This window comes from Gossypium arboreum, chromosome 4 (genome assembly GCF_025698485.1).
Source record: "Gossypium arboreum isolate Shixiya-1 chromosome 4, ASM2569848v2, whole genome shotgun sequence".
NCBI lineage: Eukaryota > Viridiplantae > Streptophyta > Magnoliopsida > Malvales > Malvaceae > Gossypium > Gossypium arboreum.
In genome coordinates this window covers 111,100,404-111,119,004 of record NC_069073.1, presented here as the reverse complement: position 1 = coordinate 111,119,004, position 18,601 = coordinate 111,100,404, and the positions used below count along the sequence as shown (strand labels likewise).

The 18,601-nt window shown below is 31.4% G+C and overlaps 1 protein-coding gene across 2 annotated transcripts; it reads left to right on the top strand.

Annotated features, from left to right (window-relative positions):
• Positions 1 to 775: 775 nt before the first annotated feature.
• Positions 776 to 2,924, top strand: LOC108459980 (putative Myb family transcription factor At1g14600). 2 transcript variants are annotated; one of them, XM_053027194.1, is made up of 5 exons: positions 776 to 1,447; positions 1,530 to 1,606; positions 1,756 to 1,792; positions 2,038 to 2,158; positions 2,265 to 2,924. In XM_053027194.1, exons 1-5 carry the CDS (start codon positions 1,174 to 1,176, stop codon positions 2,803 to 2,805), a joined length of 1,050 nt encoding a protein of 349 aa, XP_052883154.1. In that variant the 5' UTR covers positions 776 to 1,173; the 3' UTR covers positions 2,806 to 2,924. The 2 variants fall into 2 exon arrangements, with proteins under 2 accessions (XP_052883154.1, XP_017614857.1); XM_017759368.2 differs by having other exon boundaries at positions 2,259 to 2,924.
• Positions 2,925 to 18,601: the final 15,677 nt, after the last annotated feature.

Here is an 18,601-nt window from a genome sequence, read left to right as displayed (position 1 = left end):
AAAATAATTAAGTGACAAAAAAATATAAAATTAAATAATTAAATAATCATTTTATAGTGAAACATTAGTACTAAATTATAAAAAATCTAGGCAGAATTGTACTATGTTTAGGACTCATCATGGAATAATAAATGAGAAGAGAAGAGAAGAGGTGTTTGATGATAGGTTGGGCAGGGAAGATTGTCAACCAGGCCGCCATCTTGAGTTGCACGAAATTCTTTTCTTCAATTTAGCCGAAGGGACAAAATAATAAGAACAAAAGTCCACTTTGAAGTAAATAGAGTTGAAATTATAATTCCCATGAAACAACAAAGTTTGAAATTCATAAAATAATGTATGTGACAAATTTCCTTAAAATAGTGGGATGCGAATCTCTTATTTTATGCCAAATTACTAACTTGTCCCTGGTTTTATAGTTCATACTCATTCTATATTTTATATGAAAATTATAGAGGACAGTGGAGTAAATGGGTTATTAGCAGTCAAGTTCTTTTTCTTTTTTAAGGATATTTGATAATATTATAATCTTATTTAACTGTGTTTGAGCATATTATTTAATGCATCTTTATAGGTAGGATTTAAAGGGTGACATATGTTCCATTTAAAGTGTAGTAAAAAATTAACATGTAACATATTTGAAACTTGATTGTGAAATTAAAATATTTTACTATTTGGTATATAAAACTTCAACTCATATATAACTTCACATCCATCCATGAATGCATGTATGCATGTGTTGCATGGATGATATAACATATTCCCAATATATATCATGAGGATATAAGTAAATATTATTGTTTACAAGTCCCAATCCCGAGAGAGAGAGAGAGAGAGAGAGAGAGAGAGAGAGAGAGAGAGAGAAAAGAAACAGGTTTGTCTGTCTTCCCTGTCAAGATCTAGGGTTTCCAATCTGTTCAAAGATGTGTAGATTTTGCTTAGAGCCGATGCTTCCTTTCAGCTAGTTTTCTCTCTGCCCTTTCCCTTAGAAGAAGAACTAAAATCAAAGTTGATCAACTAAGAAAGCTGCTTCTTAGCTGTGACAAATTAGTACTATATGACCTGATTTTCCTTCCCTCCATGCTCATCACCCTATTGTCTTTATATTTTGTCTCACCTTTTACGCTATGATTCCTAGACTTGGATATTAGTTGATGTTAGAGCTTGGAAATTAAGATGGAGAGGAATAGCAGCACCGAATGTTCAAAGACAGCTCCGTCCGAACAAAGTGATCATCAGGTCGAGGCCGAGGCAGACAGTGAAAGCGAAGAGAACGATGGTGAAAGTATGCCTAGAAATGGAGGGAGCTCGAGCAACAGCACAGTGGAAGAGAATGATAAGAAGCCATCCGTAAGGCCTTATGTGAGATCCAAGATGCCGAGGCTCCGTTGGACACCCGACCTTCACCTTCGTTTCGTTCACGCAGTCGAAAGACTCGGCGGCCAAGACAGTGAGTTGACTCACTTCATTCTCTTCTAATCTGATCTTATTTGGTGTTGATTTTAACAAAGAAAAAACAATCTTTGGTTCAGGAGCTACCCCAAAGTTGGTTCTTCAGATGATGAATATAAAAGGACTTAGCATCGCTCATGTGAAGAGCCACCTACAGGTTATTTTACTATTAAAACTTGTAGATTAGCTAACAGTTATTTCCAATTCATATTTTATAAAGGGATTAATAAGAGGAGTAAAGCCATTGATTCTTTATGTTCTAACTGTCTTTTCCTTCCACTTTGGGTATTAATTTCTCATGATCAGATGTATAGAAGCAAGAAGATTGATGATCCAAGACAAGGTACGTATGTACTTCAATTTCGATACCAACTCTTGTTGAGTCTAGTGAGAAGATATCCAATATTCCTTAATCAAAATTTCGAAGTCGAGTCTTGTTGAATTGAAATAGAGTTGGGAAATTTTTGCTTCCTGTTTAGGGTCAGGCTTCTGTATTTAATAGGACCTGATACCAAAAAGTTTTGACCAAAATTAGGGTTTCCATCAATCATCGTTTCTGATGCATCCGAGTTACCTTTTACATGGCAGTGATAAGCGATCATAGGCATCTTGTGCAAAGTCGAGATGGAAATATTTTTAGCCTCAACCAACTTCCCATGCTGCAAGGCTATAATCATCATCATCAAGGCGACAGTTCTAATGCTTTCAGGTACTACTAAAATTAACAATCAGTATTCAGTGTTCCACATTTCTTAAATGCACGTAGTGTTCTACACTCTAAACGCAAAATTTCCACTTCTTTTTTCAAGATACAGAGATACTTCTTGGAATGGTCGCCATTTCTCGATGCGTAATCCTTACACAAGCAGGAGTTTTACTGATAAACAAATACCAGTATTGCATGGAACAGTGACAGATAAGATCTTTGGCAGCAATTGGACCAATTATAATTTCAGGATGGACACTTCCTCTTTCAACACACTACTACCAAGCTGGAAATGCCATGAAGTACTGAAGAATGAAATTTCATCATCATCTCCCAATCTCCAATCACTCCTAACTAAGCCAAGCACTCAAGCTAAAGTAGAAGATGAAACAAATTGTAGCAGAAATAGTGCACAAGAGCATAGGGCAATGAAAAGAGCGATATCGGATAGCAACCTGGACTTGGATTTAACCCTACGGCTAACGCAGGCGAAGGAAGAAAAGCGGCCAAGCTCCGAGGAAGACGATGTTGGCCTATCACTGTCGCTATGCGGACCGCCGTCGTCCTCGAAGCTTAGCAGGTTGAAAGGAGAAGATGATAGTAGTAGGGAAAATGGTAGAAGGGTAAGTACACTAGATCTGACTATATGAATGGGGACAATTCTAAGTGAGATCTTGAGGTACTTATCCCAGATAGAGGAAGGCTTTTTCTTATTGTCTAATTGTAACAAATATTACACACAAATCGATAATAACCTTTTTTTTTTTTTGGCTTTTCTTTTTATAATATAGTGATTCTCTGTCGTTTCCTTCACATTATCAGCCATATTCAAACCATATATATACGTCGATTTCGAGACAAGGCAGGCTATGCTGTTCCAGGTTCGTATTAATCTTGCTGCAGACAAAAATTATAGAAGATCCAACAGGTCTTGTTGGTAAGAAACTTATTGGGGCAGAAGGTCCTATTTATATATAAATAACTACATGTTTGACAATAGAAGGGAAAATATCAACTTTGTGAATGTTTTATGTAAGAGGGTCCTGAGAAGTTTTTGTTTACCTTCCATTTTGAAGAATGAAAAAATAAAATGTCAATAATAGCAAGAAAAAAGAAACTTATTCTAATTACAAGGAGTATAGTCTACGTCTATTTATAGGTTTAAAAAATCTTATTCTAATTAATAATAATGTAGTAAGGTTGAAATATCTTATTTAAATTAATATCAAATCGAGGAAATAAACTTCTATACAGATTCTTCTTATACAGTTTGTACCCTCGTGGATCTTTCTATCTTGCCACTTATATTTTATTTTAATAAGAATTTGAGTTACAACTCTAACAAAATCAAAATATAAATACATAATTGTATTGTTTCTAATTAAATACTTGTGTTGCAGTATAATCATAATTGGATCGATTGATTAGTTGAATTGAAAATCGGTTCTAGATTCAATTTGTGATATAAAATTATGTGCAATATTTTAAATTAGTAAAAGTTATATTGAAATTGAGAAAATTGATTAAAATTATTTGAATATTTTATACAAAATTGACCCATATTTATTGTTCAACTGACCCTTTTGAGCCCAAAATTTTTGGTTTGATTAAATTGACTTTTCTATATTGATAAATAAGTTTTCAACTTTACATTTTATGTTGGATAGTCGTTAAGCTTATTGTTGACATTGTTGTTATAAAATGAATTTCTTACTATATTACTTTCATGCATGCATTTGGAAATGGGAGCCTACCGTACAGAGCCAACCTTAAATGCTAAAAGTATTATAGAAACATTTCTACTAAAAGTTAAATATTATATATATATATATTTATATTTAAAAAGATAAATTAGTCAAGAACAAATTGATTATTTTTATTAAAAATTTATTAATTTTTTTTATGTTAGATGGTAGAAAGAAAAACAACAACTCTATGAATATTGCACTGTATTTGATTGGATGTCGTTACGGCATAGCTCAAAGTTCTACAGTAAAATAGATATTTAGTTTAAAACGTTGAACGATTGATTCCGGATTCATTTCGAAATCCCGCTGAATAGCCATTTAAAGGAAAAGGTGTCGAATTGACTATTTCAACCTTTTCATGGAATGATCATTCTTTTCCCCTTTAAAAATACTCTTCTTTAAACTGAAATTTCTTTTTTTTTTTTCTTTGGCCATCAACAAATCAACCTAAAAAAAGCAAATCAACTCGAAATGATTTAATAAATTAGCAAATCCATTTTTATTTGCAAAATATTAAAGAGAGACAAAGAGAGAGCACATGGGTTTTAGGTTTTTGTTGTTACAAGAGGAATTAATGCTTGAAACTTGGTGGAAGTAATGAAAAGATAGAGGAGAAAAAACATGCTTAGAAATCAAGAGGTGGAGAGCGACGGAAGAAGGGTTTTCAGAACATCCTAGATTGGTGGTTGGCTTAATTTGAGAACATCTTAGATTGACTGTTGGTGGTGGATGATGGCCGAAGGTGGTGCAGGCTGGTTCGATTCTGGGTTATACGGTGGTTTTTAAAACTGTGTTGAATAATTGAAGATGGATTAGAGAAGAGAGATAAGCGTGAGAACAAAGTGAAAATATGTATACTTTTTTTTTAAAAAAAATAAAGATAAAATAAAATGTTTTTATTATGATCATAAATCATAGTGAATGAACCCATGTGATGGTTTGATAGTCAAGGATGCTCACCGTCTCAGATGTGGTTTGGGTTCAAGTCGTGTTAGTCGCATTTGTTGTTCAACCTTTGCCTTGTTACTGTAATTCAAAAAAAAATCATACTAACTATAAACTTTATTGCCACTAATTAATTAAATTTACTAATAATATCAATAAAATACCATTTATTTCATGATAATGTCATTTTATTGTAAAATTTTTATATTGTAATTATAAAATAATAAATTCTATTAATTTTTACTTTCAAAAATACATTTTCTACAAAGAATTTATCATAATAATTTTTATTTTGTTAATAAATATAATAAATTTAAAAGTTTATAACCTATTAAAAATAATGGTAATAAATTATTTTTTAAAATTTAAGAATAAAATTTTCATTTTACCTTAATAAATTACTTTTACACATCTATTCAATTCAATCCAACCAAATTACTATTATACTTATTCAATTTCTTTATTAAATGTCATATTTAAATTTATATAAAATTATAATAATATAAATAAGATATCATTTATTTAGTTAAATGATATTAACTTATTAAAGGGCACGTTCGTCATTCGAGTATTTCTTTTCTATTACATGTCTATTCCTCTCAACCAAATGCGTGAATACTAATACAATACTCATTCCATTCCATCCAACTAAACTACTGTTATGCCTATTCAATTTCATTACAATCTTATTCCTTTCTCACAGAATGACTATTCCATTACATTCCTATTCTATTGCAGTGAACCAAATGTGTCGTTAATGAAATAGAGTCATGAGAGATTTATTTTGGTTACAACTAATATTGGATTCTAAAATACAAATATAAATACATTGCTATATTGTTTCTAACTAAATACCTGTCTTGCAGTGTAATCATAATCGAATTGATCGGTTAATTGAGTCGAAAATTGATTTGTTTGCTAATTCAATTTGTTACAATAAACGTCGATAATGATGGTAGAACGATCGCAAAATAGTAAGAAAATAAAATAAGAACACATAGATTTTACGTGGAAACCCTTTCGGGAAAAGGTCACGGGCAAAGGAGATGAAATTCACTAATGCTCAAAAACAAATGATACAAGAGGAGTTTTGATTACATTTATTTAAGGGTTGAAACACCCTTTTCTAATCAAAGTCAAATAATAGAAGTATAGTTCTATACGGGCTTAACTTGTGCAGTATGGTCCATACCGCGGGGGCTTCACCCCACACCCCCGATTTCAACCCCCAATTTTTAATGGGATCTCACTCCCAAAAATCCTCTTATTTTGCCACTATATTTATTTCTTCAACAAGTGACGAGATTCGGATCATACAATCTCTAACATAATTTGTGATATAAAAACTAATATATATCAACATTTCAAACTAGTAAGAAGTTAGGAATGGAAATTAAAAAGAATTGATTAAAAATAATTTGAATCGATTTTTCTTAGTCTTTTATCTTTTTTAAATTTGGTCTATATTTATTGTCGAATTGACCCAATTTTAATCCCATATTTTGTTTTTGACTAAATTGACTTTTTTACCTTGACTAATTGATAAATAAGTTTGCAACTTTACATTTTATTGTTGGATGTTGTTATAAAATGGAGTTATAATAGTTTATTTGGCCCTTTAATTTTATAAAAAGAGTCATTTTTAGCTCTTCATTTATTTGTTCTTCTTTTTTAACCCTTAATTTTACGTTGTTTGTCAAATAACTCTAAAATGAATGTAAAAGTTAATGTTTGTTAGCTTTGCTGACATGATATACATATGGATTGTCACATGGATGCTACATCAGTAATTAATTTTTAAAATTTAAAATTCAAAAATTATTTAAAAATAAAAAATATTAAAATTATTAAAAGTATAAAAATTATAAAAATATTGTTTAAGTTTTAAAAATTAATAAATTGCTAATGTGTCATTCACATGTATTGCCATGTGGATGTCACCACATAAGCAAAGCTAACAGACATTAACTTTTCCATGCATAAAAATTAAAATAAATTATAAATTAAATAAAAAAATAGAATTTGGTTTAGTTTCGGATAACCATGGTTTTTAAACTTGCATTCCATAAAGCGTCCAAACACCTTGATTTAGGTCGATTTTTAGTTTTTTGATTTTTCCTACTCATCCCTAGCATAGCAATAGGCATAACTAGTGTAGATGATGATGCTCCTAGTTTGTATGTATAACGACCCAGTTTCCATTGGTATTAGAAATTACGGTTTCAGGATGTCATTTTCGTAAACCGAGTCTGTAAATATTCCTATTAATATTTACATATATATAGATGAATTGTTATTAATTAAGACACAAGGACTAAATTGTAAAGTTCAATCGCTATAAATTTTTAATTAGGAAATGACTTGAGGATTTAAATAGCAATTAGCTAAAGGCCTAAAATGGAAATTAAACCATTTTCAAGGAAAGTTAGTGGTTGATGATGACATTCTCCATTATGCATGTTTATGAAATTATTAGCTTAATTAAACCATAGTTAAATTAATTAAACTAGCTTAATTAAAAATTAACCAAGGTATAAATTAGGAATATTGATAATTTGTCATCATTCTCATTAAGCTTTCATCTCTCATAGTCGAATGTTGAAGAAGAAAACCTCAAATTTATCCCTTTTTATTCGACCATAACTTGCTAACATCGACGTTGTAGCACCCCAAATCCGGCCCAGACGTTAAGGCCGAATCTGACGTGCCACTTTGAAGTCAAAAACCCGTGTTCCCTTTTTAGTGTTTTAAAAAGCCGACTTTTGTCAAACTAACCAAGTGAATGGAAGCTGGGCACCAGGTAGGTATCTATAACAGAGGAGGTGAGCCATGAAGGCTGCTTAAGTACCAAGCTCTCCGATTGGATCCAATCCTAGACATGCCCACATCCATTGCCACACTTGGTTATAACAAGTTGAAATTTCTTTGAGTGATTATCTTTGGTAAATCGAATATTCGTGAGGTCGTGTTATTTAAAAAAAAAACAAGTATCGTTTTGAAATCATGCCCTAAGTCTAGCCCATTTGAATTAGTATCCATCAATTTAAAGTTGTTTTTAATAATATAATCCCAGAAAAAATCAAAGAAGAAAATAAAGTTAAAATGGCCTTATTACAACCAAAAATTAAATAGTAATTAAAAATAACTTAAGAAAACCAGTCTCTTTTTCAAACCCAAAAGTATTCACCATGGCCACTCTGAATCCCTCCGGCTCCAAGTCACCCACATCAAGGCTCACCAAGGTTAAAGAAGGGTGAGTTTGGGGAAACTCAGTGTAAGGAAAACCCATTCAAAGCCCAAGTCACTCAAGCCCATTGGGCCTAAGCCCATTCAGTAACAGTGGTCTGGGCCGAGCCCTTTCAGATTACAATAAAGCGGGCCTTAGCCCTTATTCAGATAACAATATGGCCCATAGGCCTATTTCAAAATACATGCAACATCAAGAAACATATGTAAGCCCATTTGGGGAGACTACTCAACCCACCAACCACTACACTCCACCCGTACCAGCCATACACTCCATGTGGGAATAGCTCAACCCACCCAAATTAACACTCCACGATTGCTTGACCTTGCTGCTCGATTATCAATAAATTGAGGCAAAGCCTCCAAGACGTGGACAAGCCACTTTCAGTACTTCCTCCGTCAATATCTCAGTCCCATGCATCAGATAATAACAACATGGCATGCAGTAAATAACAACAGTCAAACATTCATTTAGGTCAATTTAACTCTAAGGGTATTTCGGTAATTTATCTCTTAGGAGTAAAACTGTAAATTTTCCACTTTTAAAGGTATTTCAGTAATTTATCTATTTTAGGGTTTTTCATGCATATTCCTACCTTTCATGTACTAACGAAATCACTACTGAGGGTTCTTACCGAATTGGGCCGTTGGCCCATCATTCCAATTTTGGCCCATTAAGCCCAAAAATATCGAGAACACGAAATCATGCACTTTGCAGCCCAAACATTGCAGCTTACCAAAAATATTAATCGATTTACCTCACGAGCATTCGCACACTCAAATCTACAAAATACCGATTTTGAATTTGACTTTTCGACTTTTGCCGATCTAGACTAAGAAAGAGGGTGTTAGTTACACACCTTTTTGCGACGATATGCTGACGAGATCCACACACGAACCGCCTACAATTGGATTACTAACACGTTAATCTAACTATTCAAATACAAACTACGTATTAACCCCTTACAATATTCGGCCAACCACACCTACAGGTCATAGTAAGCTTATAAGAAATCAATAAGCAACTCATTAACAAATTTTTGTCAATGTTTACCGCATAATCATAATTTCACTGCAAGCTATCTTCCTGAGCAACAGTCACTAAATCATTTATAACTGGAGCTACGAAACTCCAAATCAAGTTCCGTTAATTTTCCCTGAAAATAGACTCATATATCTTATATCCATAAAATTTTCAGAATTTTTGGTTTAGCCAATCAATACCATATTTTTTCTCAAAGTTTCCCATGTTTCACTATTTGACTAATCTGACCACTCTTCATTACGAATCAAATTTCTCATTGTAAAAAATTCAAAATATGTTCTTGTTTATTTCATTTGAAACTAGACTCATTAAGATTTAATTACATAATTTATTCAGCTTCTAATTCATCTCCTACAATTTATAGTGATTTTCCAAAGTCACGTTACTGCTGCTGTCCTAAGTAGATTTATTACCAAATCACTCCTTCACACATACCTTGCATGCATGTTATTTAAACATGTATATCACCAATCAATCATCACATATCTATGATTTTACTTAAGTATAATCTCCATTTCATCATTTTAAAGCACAACATATTAGCTGATTTTTCCCCTTAGCTTCTAAGGCACATGCATGCTCATTTGTTTGGCTTAACTTCACCTACCTTCCATTTTTCATCAAAAGAACATGAAACAACAACCATTTCATTCATTTTAATTCATGACCAAATGCTCACGACACAACCAAAAACCAAAATATGCTTCAAGAGTTAAGGTAGAATCAAGAAGAACTCATGAACATCAAAATAGAAGCAAAGTACCAAGAACTTACCTTCAATTTTCCTCCTCCTAGTGATCGAATATTCAAGGGTTTCCTCCCCTATTTGCTCTCTTTCAAATTCGGCTATGAAGAACAAAGAATGAACAAAAACCTTCCTTTACTTCCTTTTGTTATACTTATCACTCAACATTTTATGACACAAAATAACATATATTATTTGTGTCATACCTATGCCATAACTCTAATAAAAATATGCCCATAATGCTTTTCATGCCCATCATGGAACATTTTCCTAACCCATTATCAATTTTTATCAATTTGTACCATAAATTATTAATATTAAGTGTACATATTGTCTACCACCAACATGATGGCCGGCCACTTCATGTAAAATAGGAGGTTTGTCATGCAAATCCTCCTATTTTGCACTCCTATTTGTTTGGCCACTTCAATTTAGCGTATACCATTTTCAAACATTTTCACATAGGTCCTATTTCATAATTTCACCCTCTTTTTCTTATGGAACAAAAATTAACTAAAATTATCGGGTTCTATCTTAAGCTTGGGCCTTCTAGAGGCCCACTAACATAATTAAACCTATGCCAACATTCACAGAATTCTCGAAAATTGGGGCGTTACAGACGTTGGGCCATCGAGAGGGAAAGCAAAAGTGAGAGTTATCGACGAGTGACGCAAGAACTCGATTTGTATTTCCATGACTCGAGATCAATTTAATTACTGCATATTTATGATTTTTTGCATGATATAACATTGAGGTGAGTCATCAATGGCTATTTGAACTGAATTATTATTATTGAGATTGAATTTATGAGATAGGGACTAAATTGAATGGAATAGAAAATAGTATGATTTAGTTGATATGTGTTATTTGGTATAAAATTGTGTTTAAATATACTATATGATGTGATGAAATGGCGAATTGGTAATGAGATTAAAGCACGATATGTGGTTATGATGTTTATTGATTCAGTGTTACCTTGTTAATGGACTCAAGTACTGTCAAATTAGTTGGCATGCCCTAGGTAGAAAACCATCATTGTCGAGCTATTCAGGATGGTAGACTATGTATATAGTGAGAGCCACCGTTCTCGAGCTATTCAGGATGGTAGAATATTTAGATATCGAATGCCATCGTTACTAGGCCATCCGAGATGGTAGGATAGGTAAATTGTGAGAACTACCGTTGCTGGACCATCCAAGATGGTAAACTGTAAGAATAGAAAGAAAAAAATATTGTTTAGCCATTTGGGATGATATAATAATGAATTAGGACAAACCATCATTGTAGGGTCACCCGGGATGGTATAATGAGTCTTGATTGCAAAAGTCATTGTTACCGGGCAACCCGAGATGACAAGAATAGTATAGAAGTTATGGGATGTTAATGAATTGGCATAATATGCTTATATGTTTTTTAATATAGATAAGGTATGTAAACTACTATATGTATCGGTTGAAAACAAGCCCTGGGGGCTGATTGAATAATAGTGAACCAATAGGCTCGAAAATGGTTGAAATGTTGCCATAAAATTGAATATATATATGTATACATGTTGGTGATGGTAGATGAAATAATATATCTGTGCCTATAGTTGTCAATATGAATTAGTTTAAAGTTAGATAGTGGATAACTGACTTGAATTGATTTTACTATTGCTATAGTTGTTCAAATGTGAATATGTTAATAGAATTATTTGGTATCATAGAAGATGTATAGAATAGTCATTGATATTATATACCTTGTGACAATTCACTAATGCATATGTTATTTATTTTATTTTAAGTCATGGAAGTACCACTGAGCCATATTGCTCAGCCTATGGTTTATTTATTTTGTGCACAGGTTCAAGTACCCTCTAAGTCTCGAATAAGTGAAGTCAACATCCAGACCGCATCCATTGACTCGATATAGTTTGTATAGTCCTTTTCTTTTGGTTAAAAGACATTTACCTAGGCTTTAGTTATTCAAATTTTACATATGATTATTCTAAGCTATAATATTGTAAATTTAATGAAATGGTTAAGTGTTTTTGCATAGAAAAGTAGTTAATAGCTTAGAATCTTTATGTTAAACATGTTTGTATATGTAATGGCTAAATTGAGGTATTAAGACCAACAAAATTTTGTATAGGCCGTATGCTTGGTATGTTTAAATAGGTGCCAATTGGACATTGTTGGAATTCAGGGGTCACGTCAGGACGTCGTACCTCTGACGTTGCGACAAGGAGCAGTCCAAGATTCATGTTGTGATGATGTGTACTTGAGGTCATGATGAGACCTACTAAATATGTTACATTTTAACGAGGAACCCCCAATGTCATGACGTCAAACCGATACTTTGAAGATTTTATAATTTGGTCCTAATTTATCATCGGGTTAGCTTTGAAGCTTTTGTAAGCTTGTATAAGACCCAAAACGACTTTATATTGTATTGTATGATTGTATTGGTTGAAATTAATAATTAATAGTATAAATCGAACATAGTTTAATTGTAGTTGCTTCGACAATGAATGTGACACCTTATAGTTGGGAACCGATGATCGGGTCGGGTATGGGGTAATACAATATGAAACTTACCAAATTATGTTAGAGAAATGAAATATGCCGTAAGCAAATCCTTGAATAAGAAAACTACAAATCTAAAATAGGTAGATCTAAATTTTGTGGAAGCTGTCAAAGAAAAAGGCGACGTGATTGCAGATCTTAAGAAGATAAATAATGAGGATGTCATCATTATTGATTAGGAAGCTAAATTGAAAGGCAAATAGGAAGAATTAAATGTTATTTAAAAGGAATTAATTAACGCCTAATCCAATTAAACAAAATGGGCTATAGAAGTGAAAATTTTGATGAGATCTTAATTGTTAGAACAAAGGAAAACTTGGCACAAAGGCTTAGGTTACATTGGCATTGGTGAGAAATCTATTCCCCTTACTTTTTTGTTAAAATTAACAAAAATTGTGTTGACTCTAAGACATGGGAAAGGAAATTTGAAAAGCCTACATGTTTTTATTATAGTGTAGTAGGCCATACTAGATCACCTTGTCACATAAGGCTCAATAATCTCATAAGAATCTATCATGTGTTAACTCATGTTCCCACTTACACTACCACAATTCAAAATTAGAAACAATAACAAGTAAGTAGGATAAAAAGGAAATTGTGCCCTGGAAATGCCAAAAAGTTAGTATGCCATTATTGTGGTAAAGTTTGTCACTTCAGACCACAATGTTATAAGCTTTTTAATAGTTTGAGATGGAAGAAAAATACAAAGGTTGCACATAGTGTTCCCACAAGACAACCAACAAGCAAACCTTACAAGAAAGTGTGGGTAAGAAAAGTTCAACCACGAGTTAGCTATGAAGATCAACGAAATATTGATACTTGAGTTAAATATGAAATTGCTATTGTAGATCATATTGAAGATAAAGACATTTTCATAAACACTTCATTGAAGTCTGGTAAGAGCAAAGAAGTGCATATTTATGAAGATCATAATGGTGGAAAAGATCTAAGTTGTTCCACCAATTACAACATTTGATGATATTTCTCTCTATCACATCCCTTTAACAGACTTGATATGATGTTGGCCTTATTGGCACAATTGATTCCATTATTTGTACAATAAGTATGGAGAAACATGTTAAGGGGAGTAAATTACTGGTACTATTAAGGGAGAGTAAATATTATATATGTTTTTTTAGACCTATTTGATTGCATATAAAGCCTTTGATATGATATTGGTTGGAAACTAAAATGAAGATGTTTACTGACTAGTTTAATGCATGATACTTTATTTAAAGTAGATAACAAATATGATGAACTAGATGTTGCCACAAAGAATTTAGATGCTGCAATAAGGCAAAAACTCTTTCTCATTTTGAGGTTAAGCTTGCATTGGTTACATTCTTGAATAAGAGGAAATGTTTGATTATTTGATTCATTGCTGGTCTAAAGGTCTAGTACGCTACTCCCTCTAGATTTTTGTCAAAAGGTGAGGGGGGAAGATATAGGGAGTTATGCTTGCTAGCATGAAGCTGATTTACAATTATTTCTACTTTAGATTATGTGTTTCTACATTTGCTAAATTGAACAGTTTTGTTTGGTTGATTCATTTGTTATTATGTTGTTATAAAAGTATTTGATAGTACAATATTTTTGAAAAACAAAATTTCAAAGAGGGAGATTGTCAGTTCCTTGCAATGTGGTTTCAAGTGTTGGTCTATCTCTTTCCACACGTTGACAACAATTTATGCACTACCATGAAGTGTTGGTAGTTTTGACGTGGTAATTTATTAGATTTTTTAAGCAACAAAATTATGTTAATATGAAGATAATTAGCCTTGTTCAAGCAAGTACTATAACGACCCTAAATTCTCGAGTCAACGTTTGAGCGTTGACCTAGATTGACGATGGATAAATTTATTTTGGGATTGGGTGGATTTTGGACCTTTTTATAAGAAATTAAGGATGTTGGGAAGCTTGTGTGAAGTAGAGGAAAGATGGATGGCTAATATGGTGATTTTACCATTTTTGAATAAAAGTCTTCTCCCAATTAATGGGAAAAGATGGTTTGGCAGATTGAGGTATGGGATAAAGTTGATTTGTCCCCATTTTTCCCTATATTATAATCACCATTTTTTTTTTCTTTTTACATTTTTTCATTTTTTTTCTTCTTTCCATCTATTTCTCTTAGCAAACCGTGTAGAGGGAGAGAGATTTGAGTGAGTTCTTACCATTTTGTATCCTCCAAAATCTCAAAGAAGGTAGGGGTCTTGATCTAGCTTTTTATAAAGTTCCATAGGAAAAAAAATATCTATTCATCAAGGATGAAGGTAGAGGTTTTTAGGTGTTTGGGAGGGTTTGAGTTTGAGAAAGTCTCTACCCATCTTCTCATATATTATTTATTTATTTATTTAAAGCATGTATTTTTGCATCCTATCGACTCTTATTTTTTTGTGGGAAATCTTTTGTGTTACATGGTTATTAGTTAAAGACGGTGGTGAATGTTCTCAAGCTAAGGGTAAAGGCAAAGTGGTGGAGAGATAGGCAAGAAACTTTGTTTGTGTTCTTCCATCAAGGTGGTACCCTCTAACTCTCCTATGCTTCTTGATAAGTCATAAATATGATGCTTGTGTGATAATGCATGCATGTTATATGTCTTTGGGTGGAAATCATGTTTGGATGATTTAAAATGAAGCTAAAAACTTAGTTGTGAAATCTGCCAGAAATAAATTATTGTATGAACAGTAAGTTTGAAAATTTTCCATAAATTCTGTAAAAATAATTAAGAATTGATCTATACATGTTTGTAACCGTGACTCAGTCTAGTTTTGTTTAGAACAAACGGAGATCGATTTTGATTTGTATTTTAAAAGATATAAATTTTTGAGAGTTGAAAGGTCATAAAAATCTGACAGCAGAATTGTTATGAAATAGATTTAGCAGTGACTTCGAAAAATCACCAAAATTTCACAAGATAAAATAGGAAGTGAGCCTTATATTTCTATAACCGTACAAAAGTCTAGTTTCGTTTAAAACAAAAGATGCTTGATTTAGAGTTATATATTAAAAGTTATTAATTTTTGAATGAGAAAAGGTCAGGATGTCAAGGTAGCAGACTGTCACATCTCATTAGTTAATATTTTAGATAGAATAATAAACAAGTTATAACTAGTATGAGACTTGAATGTCATGGTTGTATTTTTTGGATTATATGTTTGATGCTTTGTTTGTGCTCAGCCTTCGGGATCTAGCCTAACTAACAGCCATTAGTGGCGCTCGAGATAACCCTACGAACACTTGAGATTATTTGACTAGCGACCATGAGTGGTGCGGGATTATCCGGATACCCGATTATTTGAGTAGTATGTGCAATCTAACAAGTTTGACAAGTTTGATATGCAAGTGATTTGGTTATGTAGATTTGATGACTCATGATTTAATTTTTCGATACTTATATCATGTTTCTATGTATACATTTGATTTGCATGCTTATATTTATGAATTGCTTGAAGCATGGTAGATTTGTTGTGTACTACTGAGCTATAAAGCTTAGCCTTCAAATTGTCTTAATGTTCAGATTTGTAGACTTTTGTTCATGTCCGAAGAACATCATCGATGAGAGATTCCTAGCATCACGTATTCAGATTACAGTACCTTATCTATTAGTGGGCATTATATTCCTATGGCCTTACTTGTTTTTTTTTTTGTAGGTCTGTAACTTATTTATCATTTTTGTTATTTTGACTATTTTGATATACGATGATATTAGAGCTCCACATATTTTGTATAATTACTTTTATTACTATTTTCGGTATAACTATGTATGGTATTTTCTCTTATATAAAATGTATTTTAATGTTTTAAATTATTTGAAAATTTTACTAGGTTGCTTCAGTGATTTGATGTAGCGCCTTAATAGCCGAATACTTCGTATTCAGGATTAGAGTGTTATAAGATAGTAAATTTTGACAAACATAATCTCACTTTATTAAAAAATAAACTTTTTTTTGGTTGATAAGAGATTGCTATTTCAAAAAAGTAATCTATTGACAATTTATCAACTTGATTGTTGATAATGATTAATGTTGGATATAAAAAATTAAAGAGATAAATTGAAGAATCATCGCACTTATCTCTTGCACATGTAGAGATCGATTTTGCCAAACTTTGGTAGCCTATTCGTGGGATGGGTAGAACATTAAGATAATATAATTTATGTCCATTAAGGGATTGTTCTGAGTGCTTTGTTATTCACATTTGAGTGATTTAGTAGGAATGGTTGTTTTTTATTTAGGGTAATGCTAAGTATACTTAGATGAGATTGCAATTATTTGAAGATTGAATTTAGAGTAGATTTAAATTATTGCTTATACTGTGATATTTAATTGTGGAATTTTTGTCTTGATAAAACTTCGCTAATGCAGGTTAAGTCTAAATTGCATTACTAAACTTCCAAATTTTCATTCTTCTTGTTTGTTGGCGCGACCATTATTCGATATTCCGGCTTTGCTTTTTGTTCTTTACTATCAATTTCCAATTTTCATATATAATATATTATTTGTGCATGGATTTACTAAAAGTTGCTTAGTTAAGGTTTAATTCATAATTTGGCCTCTCAAGTATATCCATTTTCTCACTTTAGTATTTAATCTTTTTTTTTAATTATCAATTATTTTCTATTTTTGCTCTATTGTGTAACGACCATTTAAAAAAAAATATGTTAGACAACTTTGGCCAATGGAAAAAACACCACGTCATGTGTTTTGGTCAATGAAAAAATGCCACGTGGCAATTAGGTTTATTTAAAACAAAAACATTAAATTTAAATATTTAAATATTAAAAAATATTTTTTACTTTGATCAATCGTTGACCCAGCATTGATCGACATTGATTGACTGTTGACCAACAACATGGTACTAGTAGAACATACCACATGTCTCTTTAATTTTTTAATATTATATATTATATTAGTTAAAAATGTAAAATATCATATATAATATATATAAATTTAAAAAATAAATTTTTATAAAATTCTAAAATATATAATTATAAATTTTAAAAATTAAAATAATATATAAAAATTAATATCAAAAGTGTCACGTGATATTTTTATTTTAAATAAACCTAATTATCACGTGATATTTTTTCATTGACGAAAACATGTCACGTGTTCTATTGGCCAAAGTTGCTTAACGGATTTTTTATAATGTCCATTACAAAATGGATAAGAAAAAAAAAAAACTGTTTTACTATTTAATCAGAAGGCACTGCCTGTCCCTTATGGGCTTATTTATGCACTTAGTCCAATTATTAAGATAGTTTCCATTTTTCTACTTTTTATTTTTTGAAAGAGAAAAAGTGGATTGGCCGTGTGGATTGAACCCATGGACTTTACAACTTTTTTCACTTTATCTCCTAAAATTTTTTGGGTTCGGTTTTAGAGCTTATCAATTTTTTTTTCAATTTAATCTTTAAACTTAGGTTTTCCAAAGATATGATGATATTACATTTTAAAACTGTGTTAGATCATCACATAATTTAAAAAAATATATTTTTAATTTTTTAAATTATATATATATATTTATATTTTCAAGTGATGTCATGACACAATTTTAAAGTGTCATCACGTCTTAATGAAATCTAAATTTGTGGACTAAATAAGAAAAAGTTATTAAATTCCAAAACTAATGTGCACCAAAACAAAATTCAAAAACCAAATTAAAAAATTGTCAAATTTAGAGACAAAATGTTGCTTACCCCTTTCTAAAAATTGAAAAATGTGTCACTTTCCCTTTTAATTGCTCATTAAATCACACAAAAGGTACATTTCAAATAAATAGGGCAAAAAGTCTGAATAAAAAAAATTAAAAAATAGGAAAAAGTGCACCCAATTAAGTTCTTATTGTGAAAAAAAAAATTAATTAGGCCCTTTTATTAAAGGTTTCAATTATTGATTAATTTGATTTGGCTGGAGGTAGTGAGAAAAAACTAACACATGGCATGTCATATGGACAAGTATACTAATCTAGCATGCCACGTTAGCATATACTTAAAAATAAGAAATACAAAAATGTTAAAACATTTATGTTTAGAATGTACTTGGATAAATATTTGTCTAAGTTTAATCTAGATGTGGTTTCAAATATTATAAAACTATTAAAAATTAAAATTATTAAAAATTTAAAAATCTTTAAAAATTACTGAAAAATACA

What these genes read in the sequence shown, in the direction of transcription:
- LOC108459980 (XM_017759368.2), top strand. Translation starts at nt 1,174, where the DNA reads ATGGAGAGGAATAGCAGCACCGAATGTTCAAAGACAGCTCCGTCCGAA. An exon ending in ATGTGAAGAGCCACCTACAG is followed by an intron (nt 1,607 to 1,755) that starts GTTATTTTACTA and finishes TCTCATGATCAG; the next exon opens with ATGTATAGAAGCAAGAAGAT. An exon ending in GATTGATGATCCAAGACAAG is followed by an intron (nt 1,793 to 2,037) that starts GTACGTATGTAC and finishes TTTACATGGCAG; the next exon opens with TGATAAGCGATCATAGGCAT.